The following is a 12,968-nucleotide window of genomic DNA, read 5'->3' as shown; positions in this document are numbered from 1 at the left end:
CTAGTGAGTTGTTTGTAGGAAGTTTGGTTTGGGATGCCCTAGTTGGCTTTAATTTACTTATTTTGGATTGGCTGCACCTGTCTGGATATTTGTTTTCTGTCCTATTTAACGATGTCTTTATTTTCTATTATTTCATTTTAGTGTACTTTAAGTTGTAAACTGCTTAGATCCAATATGCAGTATAACAAGTTTTTAATAAACATAAACATGAGATAAATTTTACATGCACTATCTCCATTCTACTACTAGAGGCACCATCATTTTTCAGAGCCGGAGTCAATAGGGCAAGAGAATACCATTCTACTAGACACCAAGGATCTCCCCGGGTAAGAGAGCTGAAGAGGGCTTCAGGGGTGGGGATGGGAGTTAAGTTGGGGATGGGGGTTAAATTGCGGGTGGGGCTTCCACTATAGAGAGGGATCGGGGGGGGGCAGAGATCAGAAGGGGGATGCTATGGGAATTGGGGGGGGGGCATTATCAGCTGGGACCCACATTTAGTAACAGCAGCACACTCTTAGCTGGTCATAGCCCAATATTCAGTGCTGGTGCCTGGGCATGGATCGGCACTAAAGACTGAGACCTTATCCTGCCTGCAAAGATCAGCATTTTAAAAAATCTCTGACCACTACTGGCTGAATATTCACCAATTAGTGTTTTTCTGCCATTGCCTACTGAAAATATGAACTTCAGGGCCTGCAGCTGCTGCAGGCTCTTATATCTGATAGGAGTATACCAAAAAATAAATCTGAAATTACAAGGAACACAAAATAGGAGGCTTGTATCAAAATATTCTGCAGCTGCAAGAGGGTAAGCACTTGTGCTAAGGTTCTTACCTGCAGACCATCCAACCGCTCCATGAAGTTGTTCTGATCCATGATTTGAATTTTATGGAAGCGTTCCTCATCCTCTAAGTGCTGCTCCTGAATGGTCTCCATATGTGTCATGATTTTGTGTGGCCAGCCAATTATATACCACCTGGGTCAAGAAATAATAGATACAACCAAACCTCTCATCATTCTCCATTTAATTTCTTGTTTTGAACAATTGAATGGAATAGACAATTATAATCAATAGAATTGTACATTCTAGTATTGATTCCATTATTACTGGAACACAGACACTTCCACTGAAACACATTTTTCCTCTTTAGTTTTTTCTAGTTTGGTTGAGTGGTTTGAGACTAAATTCTAGTACTGTTATGAATACAGCCAAAAAAATATATTTTACATTTGACAAGAGGGGTATGAAATAACTTACAAAAAGTAATAGAAACTTACAGTACATTAGAATTTTTGAAAATAAACATTTTTAATCACATTTTTAAAATTTAAGTTTACTCATTCTTTTTGCTTCTTTTAGTTTGAGAAGTAACTGCATTTTATTTGCTTTATAATCTATTGTTATTTCATGTATTGATTTTACTATCAGATAATGTGGAATTAATTGGGAATGCTTTGGGGGGTTGAAAGGAGTTAAGGGAAGAAAGTGATCTCAGGAGTGCATCAGGGCTCAGCACTCAACCCTTTCTCCGGTAATCTTTAACATTTATATATCATTGTATAAACTTCTTAGGTGGTTGGGAGCATCATACCACATGTATGCAGATGATATACAATTCTTCCTTCCTACTGACAAATCTATAGAAGAGGCATTTGATTTTTTTAAATGATGTCTTTCATCAGTTAAAAGTTGGATGTCAGCAAATAGACTAAATAGTCCAAAACACAGATTATGATTCTTTCAGGTCCGGGAGAGAGCTCCTTTCCTATAGAATTTACACTGGGAGAGATAAGGATACCCATTAGTTAGGAGTTTAAATATCTCAGGGTAATATTAGATTCATCATTGTCTTTTAAATCACACAAGTTTTCTAGTAAAAATAATATTTTTTAAGCTAAAAATGTTAAGGAAACTGAAGGGATTACATTCAGAGCAAAACTTCAGATCCGTAGTTTTTGCTTCGGTAACACCACTTTTTGATTAATGTAATTCTTTATTTTGGGGACTGCCAGGATATTTGTTGAAACTCCTTTTGATTGCTCAAAATGTGTTAGCAAGATTGTTGTCGAAGACCATCAGGTTTCATCATATCATATCATACCAGTTCTTGAAAAGCTGCACTGGCTGCCAGCAAAGTGGAGAATTCAGTTTAAAATCTTGACACTTATTTATAAGGCATTGAGAACAAAGAGACTCTGGTGGTATTATCTACCTCTCTGAGAATTCATTGTCCCAACACGCATGAAGATCATGTGAGAAAATGTTATGGGATGTACCTTTCAGGCACATTCAATTGGATGATTATAGAACTAGGATGTTTTACATGGAAGAGACCCAACTATTATTATTATTATTAGCATTTGTATAGCGCTACCAGACGCACGCAGCGCTGAACACCCGACACAGAGAGACAGTCCCTGCTCAATAGAGCTTACAAGCTTCCTGATGCGTTGCATAATGTACAGAATTATCTCCAATTTCGAAAATCTTTAAAGGTCTTTCTATTTAGAGAAGCTTTTATTTGGGGAATTAAACGCATGCCGGCTAAATAGCATATCGGTGCCTAACTGCAGATATTCAGTGGAAGAGAACATGTTATTCCCCACTAAATATCTGCAGTTAGCGGCTAGCTACCAACCAGCTATATCATGCCACATAGCTGGTTAGGTGCATAAATAGCAGGCCTATCTTTAACCACTAAAAAGTTAATCACTTACGCTGATTATTGACTTCGGTTAAGTCGATATTCAGGGCTAACCGGTTAACTTTATAGGGGTTAACCCCCCTCCCCCCCCCCCACACACACACTATTCAGTACCAGTCGCTGAAAACAGCCCGACATTGAACATCTGGGTTTAACTCCGGGGGCCCGTTGTGATCTTGGTAAGGTTTAATTAAGTGGAGCTTCAAGACTGAATATTTGGTAGAGATAAATATAGTATTCTAATGTATTAATGTATGTTTTTATTTGGAGAATTAAACGTATATCTTCCAATAGTCAAAGCTATAACAAGCCAGACATGGCCCCAAAACTAGGTTTCAACCTATTTCAGCCCCTCAAAATGTCACACTGATTACAATTTATAACAATTTACTACTCTACCTGTGAAAAGTTATTCCGTTATTATGCATCCTCTGTGTACATCCGTATGCTGTTCTAACCTCCTTGTTCCAGACACCGTATGCTGTACAAGTATGGTATACTTCCTCTGTGTACGAGGATGACAGCTGAGTGGCATGGAAACTCACTGGATACCTCTCAATCTAACCTCCTTGTTCCAGACGCCATATGCTGTCAGCATCTGAAATGCGACGAACCACCAGGACTTATGGGACCCAATACAAGAAGCAAGCAACAGTCGGTAAAAAAAAAAAGCTATAAAGGGTGGGAAATGACCAGGGGGGGAAAGCATGGTGTTTGGGGAGAAATTATGACTGGTTTATTGCTGTGAGAAGAATTCAGAAGAAAGCAAGGAGAAAGTAATCTACCTAGGTGGATGAACACTAACTCCCACGCAAATATAACAGTGTAAAGAGAGTGGGAAGTGGACCAATGACTCCAGGGAAACTGGATATAGGATTTTAGAAGTACCACTTTATTCAATGACTCATTGAATAAAGTGGTACTTCTAAATCCTATATCCCGTTTCCCTGGAGTCATTGGTCCACTTCCCACTCTCTTTACATAGAAGAATTCAGAAGCCGTGAACTTAATAATAAATTGATTTTATCATTTGTATGCTCACAGAACTTTAAAAATAATTCATCTCCCTTTTTAAATCCTGGTTTATTTCATGATTCACCAGAGAGGAATGAAGGCTCCTTATTTTATATAAATGTTTTTATTTTTTTTTTGGGGGGGGGGGGGGATTCTAAGGACCCAATTCATCACGGTCTTTTCCCACAAATACAAAATGAGTGAAGAACCTTGGTGAATCCTAAGAGATCAGAGGAGTATTTTGACAGGCTTTTAACATTTATCAAGGTTAGCTGGAAAATTGCAAGCTACAAAAAAGTGCATCTGTCTTTATTAGAACCTGAGAGGGGGGGTGGCAGGAGACGGAGACACATACAGCACTGACAACGAGAACAGCACAGCGGGGAGTACCTAAGTTTAGGGCGAGATCACGTAGTCTCTTTGGTATGAACTGCTCATGCAGGAAGCCATCCTCGTTAAATATCTCCCTGGCAACCCAGGACACCTCCAGCCAACCCTCCTGCTCTCCCAGCAGTAAGGTAAACAAATTAAACCATAACCTAATTTCTACAACTGGTTACACAAACAGCTGATCCATCCTGCTGCAGCAGGGGAGGCTTAGCCTCCCCAAGCCTCTTTTACCGGGCGCCAATGCTGATAAACCAATATAAGCTTGGATTGACAGTAGTTAGGGAGGGATTATTCCATGCAGTCAACCCTTCCACTACTTTAGACAGCCTGATTTATCTAACCATTCAAACAGATTGTAGACAACAGTAGTGAAAAGCAGAAAAGGTCCAGCATTGTGAACCTAGTTTGATAACTCCCACTGCACCACCCCTGTCAAGGCTTCCTCTTGTGTAGTACTAGAAGCTGCTGCTAGAGGTCACAGCAGCTATTTTCTTTAGGCAGCCGCAAGAGGTAGGAGCAAGTAGGCTTCGCTCCTGCCCCCACTGAACCACCAGGGATGGAAGGTAGGCCAGGGGGGTGTTAGGGGGACGTTCCAGGGGGAGGGTGTTGTGACATTCATGGGTTGGGAAGAGGGGAAAGGGAAGGAGATAGGCTGCATCTGGGAGAGAGGGGAGACTCACGGGACTCGGCAGCCCTACCAGTAAAGGTATTTTTAATGTACCGGGGGTGGGGGTGGGATGGGAATACATTACCCACCCAGTCCATCCCTGGGCCTCCCCAAAATCAGAGGGCTAGATTCACCCCTATTTGTGAGGGAGTGTCATTAAGGGGAAATGGCAGTTCCTACAGACTCCCTCACACCCTATCTTCCACAGTGTTTTCAGAGATATTCTAGTACAGAATGTTAAAATATATTTAGACAAATATTAGTGATAGAGTATGAGTATAGTGGGCTCTGCCCCTGGAACACCCTTTTATGCACATTTTTTTACATATATAAAACTTTACATACACCTGAGTGCTCACATAGTTTTATGAGTGCACTTATATATGAAATACAAAGTACTGTAAATTCTTAATACTGAAGGGGCAAACTTCAATATCTAGTTCATTGGACAGGCTGTGGGCCTGAGGAGAAGTCCAGGGTGGATGCCTCTGATACTCATAACAACTGATTTCTTCAGTAATTCTATGGTTGATATCTCTTCAAACTTAGTCCTAGAGGCTGTAGGGCCCCCCGTAATATAGTTACTCCCAAGAAGACTCCCCTTAAATAAGAAGTGAATTGTGTTCTCTTCCTGTCTTTTATATCATTCATAGTCCCAGCTTAATGATGCAAGTTGCCCCAATGGTCCACTGAGAATGCACTCTGGCCTAATTAGTTTTTAGAATGCATCTGTTCTAATTGGCTCCCTACACGTATTTATATCATGAAGCTCCTTTTCTACCATGCCCTTGGATCTTACTTGTGAGCTCCTGAGCACTATGCTACTTCTGGTGATATGAAATTGGACACTTTGCCTGCCTTCCTCATATAAACCAGTTCTGCCAGCCCTGCTGTCTTCCTTCTGTTACGCAAGACTGCCTTGTTGGTCTGACCATGGTATTCCTATGACCGGTCTATCCCGTCTCCTTCCATATAACAACCATGATCTACTCTGCCTCTGTAGGGAACACCTCGGGCTTAGGTTCCAAGTTCTAGCAACATCAGAGCACTAGAGGTCTCAACCCAAAGGGAAAGCTGCTATTATAGGAAAATAAACTGGGAATGTAAATGGGGACGATGCTTAACACTCACTTTGCATCAAAATCATCCTGGGACAGGTTGTATAAGAACTCATCAATGACATCATATTCTAAAATAATCTTTGATATTTGCTCCTGTAGAGAAAAAAAAGGGCATTATTGCACTAAGAATTAAACATTGCATTATTGCACAAAGTAATTATACATTTTGCTATTTAGAAATACAGGGCATATTACTTTTGGTCTGAAGATTCCTAGTTGTAGGTTCAATCTCCAGAGTTCTAAAGGAAAAATAGTCACCTATGAGCCTGCTGAGGGAGAGTGCCTAAGCCTAAGATCTGAGTTACTCCACTAAGGAGGTTGGTTATAAATCCAAGTTGACTGAACCATTTCACTAGATAGGGTGGCTCTAATCCAGATTTGTACAACTCTAGTCTTGGATGGTTTGTCTTTCTGGCTAACCAAGCTATGTAAATTAACCTGTTTCTTAACCCAAATACATTCAAATATCTCATGAATATGCATTGTAGATGTCTTGAAAACTAAACCTGTTTGTAATTCTCAATAACTGTAGCTGTGCACCACTGCTTCAGTCAGTCAACAGATTAACAATTATATCAAGAAAGTTGCTTCTGATCCAGCTTGCAGAGTAAACAACTGCACTGAAAAAGGTGGTACTGAAACAATTTGAAGAATGAATACTACAATGAAAACATACAAATTTAGCCATCACACTGGGACACAGATTGTGAACAGGCCCAGCGTTGCCCTAAGGCCAACTAGGTGGTCACCAAAAGTGCCAGATTTTATGGAGTGACAACAATAAAAAGTAGTAGTATGGCTGGTAATGATTTCCTGGCCCCGCCAGCCAAAGAAGCAGTGGAGCTGGCCAGATGTAGCAGTGCAGCTGGTGAGGATCTCTAAGACCCACTGGCAGAAAATTCTGTAAAGCAGGCTGGGTGGAGTGGCAGAAGCCTGAGTCGTGGCTCCTCACCATTCTACCTGTTCTTCAGTGCTAACATTGCCAACTGTGTTCAAAACCTGTGCTCAGATCAGCCTGTCTTAACACTAATCTTGTGGATCAAGACATGCTGGCCTGTGAGCACGCATATTCAATGTGCTTGAGTACTGGTACTGAAGAATAGGTAGAGTGGTGGAGTTCCTGGGACCCAAGGATATACGGTAGATGCCAGAAGCTGGGGGAGGAAGGCGGGAGCTAGATATTACAAAGGGAAAGAAAGAGAAACAGAGAATGATGGATGCTCAGGATGGAAGGATAGGAGGGAGTAGGAGAGGCATAGGGCAGATGCTAGGGAAGAGAGAGGATCAAGACTAATCTTGAAGGACAAAGGAGGCAATAAAGGGACAATAGTTGATTGTATGAGGGGAGAAGAGTCAATGGGAAGATGTTGCACACAGAGAGGATGGGGAGAAAGGCAGAGAGAAATGCTATTTAGAGGATGAAGGAGCGAGTTAAAGGAGGGTATGATGCTGGGCAGGAGATAAGAGAAGTGGATGTAGGAAAAACTGGGGGGTGGTGAAAGGGATGCTGTGCTAAAGTCACCATTATTAAAAAATGAAGCACTGTGCCATAAACCACCAGTAGGAAAGTGCTGGACCTGCTGCTAGTAGGGAAGCTGTGTCTGTGGTGATGGTGGTGGTGGTAATGGTGATGGGGGAAAGGAAGGGCACAAGGCTGTAGATTCACCTAAGGTAACCAGTAACCATGCCTTGGTCTTGGATGGAAGCAAGTCTGAAATGTGAGTTATTCTAAGTGGGGCTTTTCAGACAGACTACAGAAAAGCTCTGAAGTTGAGATTTTAAAGCTTTCCTGACTCACAGCACCCGATAGGTGAGAGCTCATTACCTCCAAAGTTTTGACCTGCTCAGGTATTCCTTTCATCCATTCCCGCAGCTCCGTCAGCTCCTCCACGCTGTTTGGCTTCTCATATAATTTTCTGCTGATTCCTCTGAATTCATCAGAGAGCTAAGATGGAAAAGTAAATATTTAAATTATGTTTTAGAGACCAGATCAACTTCAATCTGAACATCAGTCAGGACATTAATCCACTATGCATCAAAAATACATTTTTCTGTAAAGAACTGGAGTTTTTATGTGCACTGAAATGAGTTAGACCTCCCTTCTTGCAATTATTGAACTGATAGGCAGTTAGCAGTTTTAACTCATTTCCCTTAAAGCTAGGCTGTAAGTGGTATTCTGATCCTTGCAAACACCGTATTGCATAGACTGTTGAGAAAGGAATTGGAACGTCCAAGTCACAATATTCATGATTCTGGGATATTTTACCAAAACCTCTACCAAACGCAGTCTTTTGCAAAATATATAAAAGGGCATGCAGGAATGTACCCATATTTGCCAGCATGTACAGCAGGATCAGCCATTTTGCAAATATACATATAACCAACACAAGTGCAATAGCAAATAGGGAAACAGAGCTTATTGATGAGGGACCTGGCACAGATCATGTTTTGGTGAATTGCCTGCATCAGGGATCGTAAAGAGGTCTATCAGAAAGGGTGCTTCCTATCAAATGTTGAATATTCACATCACATTAGGTAACACATCCCACAAGTGTAAACATATGTGCTTCCAACGTGAAAGTAAAAGCAAATATATACGTGTATAAAAAGAAAAGCATCAAATCAGTAACTTCCATATAAATGTACCAGCACTTTGTATGAACAGTGGGGCCATTTTACAGATCTATACCTATAAATGCCGTCAATTAACTAGTAAAACTGTACTTTAACTTTGGAGGCAGAAATAAACAGGGGATTAAGAGCCTGCAAAAAGGTGGGAAAATGTGGGATACAAATGCAACAAATAATAATAATAATCCCTCGTGTAAAGCCATGTTTTAAACAAGCACCATTTTAAAATTGACATTTAATATGAGCAAGTGCAAAGTGAGGCATGTGGAAAAGAGGAACCCGAATTATAACTATGTCATGCAAGGTTCCACGTTAGGAGTCACTGACCAAGAAAGGGATCTAGGTGTCGTCGTTCATGACACGTTGAAACCTTCTGCTCAGTGTGCTGCGGCGGTTAAGAAAGCAAATAGAATGTTAGGTATTAATAAGAAAGGAATGGAAAACTAAAATGAGGACATTATAATGCCTTTGTATCAATCCATGGTGCGACCGCACCTCAAATATTGTGTTCAATTCTGGTCACCGCACCTCAAAAAACATATAGTGGAATTAGAAAAGGTGCAGAGAAGGGCGACGAAAATGATAAAGGGGATGGGACGACTTCCCTATGAGGAAAGGCTAAAGTGGCTACGTCTCCAGCTTGGAGAAAAGACGGCTGAGGGGAGATATGATAGAAGTTTATAAAATAATGAGTGGAGTTGAACAGGTAGACGTGAAGCATCTGTTTACGCTTTCCAAAAATACTAGGAGTAGGGGGCATGCGATGAAGCTACAAAGTAGTAAATTTAAAATGAATTGGAGAAAATGTTTCTTCACTCAACGTGTAATTAAACTCTGGAATTCGTTGCCAAAGAATGTGGTAAAGGCGGTTAACTTAGCAGAGTTTTAAAAAAGGTTTGGATGGCTTCCTAAAGGAAAAGTCCATAAACCATTATTTTAATGGACTTGGGGAAAATCCACTGCTTATTTCTAGGATAAGCAGCAAAAAATGAATTGTACTGTTTGGGGATCTTGCCAGGTATTTGTGACCTGGATTGGTAACTGTTGGAAACAGGATGCTTGATGTACCTGTGGTCTGTCCCAGTATGGCAATACTTATGTACTTATGTAGTGGTGTTTCTGAGCTGGTACAAAACCCTTTGGTGAAATTTGTTTGAGAACGATTAGCCAGATAACAACAATATTCAACCACTATCTGGTTAACTCTATCTGGATATCTCAGCAGCAAATATAACAGGCCTAAGATATATAGATATCTATATATATAGCTTTAGGTTGTTATATTGTACGACTCTGAGATATCCAGGCATCTCTGCTCATAGAAAATCTTCCTTCTATCTGGGAATTGTAATTTGTAGCATTCTACACTCTTAGCTTTGAAGTACAGCAGAAGCAGATCTGTGCAAGACCCAGTCTCAGATCTCCACATCCTAGTGACTCCAACCTATCTTTGAATTTCCCCAAGCACTGGGTACATACAACAAATTACCTGTTGGTTGTTTTGCAGAATTAAATCTGATTTTTACTGTCAGCTGTTTCTGTTTGTTAATAAAGTTTTTAGTTTATTAGCTCTGTGTCCGTGACTGGCAAGTGACCCATCATGTTTTTTTATTTGGTCTGTAGGTGCATTTCTGTGTGATCCCTGGATTTTGTGGGGCAGGTTACATGCCCAGAGGTAAGTGAGTATCCAGTTGGCGAGCAGGATATTGTTGATATTGTCAGTATAGGGGCAAAAGTGCACATGCAGGCCAGAACTGAGCAGTGCTCAGAAAGAACAGGTAAGAGGCAGTCCCTGCTCGACAGAGCTTACAATATAATCAAGACAGACAAACAGGAGAAATAAGGGATAAGGGCAAGACTTCTTTTCCAGGGGGTACTCAGGGGTACCAAGTACCAGCACCTTTTCAACTGCCTACTAAAATTGACCCATGGTCCTCAAGTATTAATGAAAGAGTCCAGGCTCTGCACACCAATTCTGCTTTTCCATAGATTCTGTGGCTGATTGCAAGGGGCCTGCTATTGTGGGGATGATCTCACAAACCCGGAGGCTGACGCATGGAGTCAAATGCACGCACCTGCAATGCCCCTAGGTTGACGCTATGTGTGTGGTTCCATCCTCTCTGGACTTGTCATCTCGGTGTGCCCGTAGACTGCCCAAATCACTCCAGCGCGTCTTCCAATGGCAGTGCACACCTGTGGGCGCGGTCCTCCCTTGACGTCAGATGCCTTCAGCTCTTAAGCAAGGATTCATCCACTGTTTCTCTGCCTCAGCTATTTGTTTGTTGGATATACTAGTGCGTTTATTCTCTGCTGACTTACCTGCCTGGACCTCTGCTTGAACCTGACCTTTCCTTTGGATTACAGCCTGCCTGGACCTCTGCCAGAACCTGACCTTGCCCTTTGGACCTCTGTCTGCCTGGACCTCTGCCTGAACCTGATCTGGCTTTTGGAACATCTTCTGCTTGGACCAGGCCTGCTCCTTTAGTCCAGGGCCTGCCCTACCCTCTGTGGGTATCTGCCTTCCTCTGCCAACCTTACTTGCTATCTCCAAGCCAAGACCATTGTTTGCCTTTCTACAGGCAATACCATACCTTTCCTGGTAGTCTCTTCAAGCCCAGTTCCTGCTGAAGTCCTGCCGGCCACCCAAACCTAGGGGCTCAACCTCTGGGGAATAGTGGTCATCGCAGGTGATGCCCTGGGCCTCTCCGACTGCCTGTTCTAGGCTTGATTCCTCGCATTCGGGCTTGGTACCTTTTTGATGCTGTTTTTAACTCCTAACCCTTATTCACTTGTTCTGAACCCTTATTTTATCATCCTCACTTTAAATCTCTTATCTCATTTGTCCTGTTTTTTCTGTCCTAATTAGATTGTAAGCTCTGTCGAGCAGGGACTGTCTCTTCATGTTCAAGTGTACAGCGCTGTGCAAGTCTAGTAGCGCTATAGAAATGGTAAGTAGTAGTAGTTCTAGGATCGGCATAAGGGCTCACGTCCAGAGGCTGTTCCCGGGGACAAGTGACTGACCGTGAAAGATGATCCCTCAGTGATCAGCCCTGAAGTATGGCCTAGAAAAGGTGGGCTTTTAGCCTAGATTTTAAGACATCTAGAGCTGGAGCTTGATGTACTGATTCATAAAGAGGGGCATAATCGAACACGAACGCCCATCTCCATGGGCGTCTATGTCCGAAAACGGGTATGTGAAGAGGCGGGACAGACCGTATTTTCGAAAAAGATGGGCGTCCATCTTTCGTTTCGAAAATATGGTTTGGACGGACCAAATGCCATGGATTTGGTCCTGAGATGGGCGGGGTTTTTTTCAGCGATAATGGAAACTAAAAACGCCCAGCTCAGAAACGTCCTAATCCAAGCCATTTGGTCGTGGGAGGGACAAATGTACAACACTACCATAGCTCTTAGGGGTGAAGGGGGCAACTACATGTAGGTACAGTGGGTTTTAGAGGCCACCCATTTACCACCATAAGTGTTACGGGTGGGGGGGGATGGGCCTGGGTCTGCCTGCCTGAAGTGCACTGCAGTACCCACTAAAAGTGCTCCAGGGACAGGACTTGTTGCTGCTGTAAAACCTTGGCACAGCAGTTCACACCTGAAGACTAATCTCGCTGAAAACGTCCTTTATTTGAATACGCACGTTTACTCACAGTTAACTGCAGATCAGAGGTTGTGCCCCACTGGCAACAAGTCTCGCTGGTACTGAGATTAGCAGTATGTCTGAGCTGGCAGAATGCTGTACAATGCCCTCTTTCAGCAACATTCAAGGTAAGAACTAAGTGCTGTAACGTGGCTAACATATGAAAGGGATCTAAAACTGGCTTACAGAAATGGTCAATACCTCATGGACTACCGGAAACAAAACAGGGCACACTCTGACCCAGTAAGCAGAGAGAAAAGCACCATGGGAGTAGAGCCTACCAACTACCAACATTGTGAGCATTTATTAATTATTATTATTATTTGTAGCATTTGTATCGCACATTTTCCCACCAATTTGCAGGCGCAATGTGGCTTACATTTGCCGTAATGGCGGTTGCCATTTCCGGGTAACAGAAGTACAAATAGTATTGCATTAAGGTGCATACATTCATGGTAGCATAAATGGAACAAAACATATATGGAACAGATCATGGTATATATATATATATATATATATATATATATATATATATATATATATATATACATACACCATGTGCATACTTACAGTGGGGGAAATAAGTATTTGATCCCTTGCTGATTTTGTAAGTTTGCCCACTGACAAAGACATGAGCAGCCCATAATTGAAGGGTAGGTTATTGGTAACAGTGAGAGATAGCACATCACAAATTAAATCCGGAAAATCACATTGTGGAAAGTATATGAATTTATTTACATTCTGCAGAGGGAAATAAGTATTTGATCCCCCACCAACCAGTAAGAGATCTGGTCC

The 12,968-nt window shown here is 41.9% G+C and overlaps 1 protein-coding gene across 1 annotated transcript in view; it reads right to left on the bottom strand.

The window, feature by feature from the left end:
• Positions 1-12,968, bottom strand: part of DNAH1 (dynein axonemal heavy chain 1) — a 799,478-nt gene that overhangs the window by 586,207 nt on the left and 200,303 nt on the right. The window contains exons 15-17 of the mRNA XM_030205737.1: positions 7,722-7,841; positions 5,907-5,989; positions 834-975 (exon numbers count right to left, since the gene is read on the bottom strand). Of these exons, the coding sequence (XP_030061597.1) occupies positions 834-975; positions 5,907-5,989; positions 7,722-7,841 (345 nt within the window). The remainder of the gene's footprint in view (positions 1-833; positions 976-5,906; positions 5,990-7,721; positions 7,842-12,968) is intronic.

This window comes from Microcaecilia unicolor, chromosome 6, assembly GCF_901765095.1.
Source record: "Microcaecilia unicolor chromosome 6, aMicUni1.1, whole genome shotgun sequence".
NCBI classification, from domain to species: Eukaryota; Metazoa; Chordata; class Amphibia; order Gymnophiona; family Siphonopidae; genus Microcaecilia; species Microcaecilia unicolor.
Note: the sequence above shows the minus strand (reverse complement) of the source record. Positions and strands in the feature narration are given on the sequence as shown.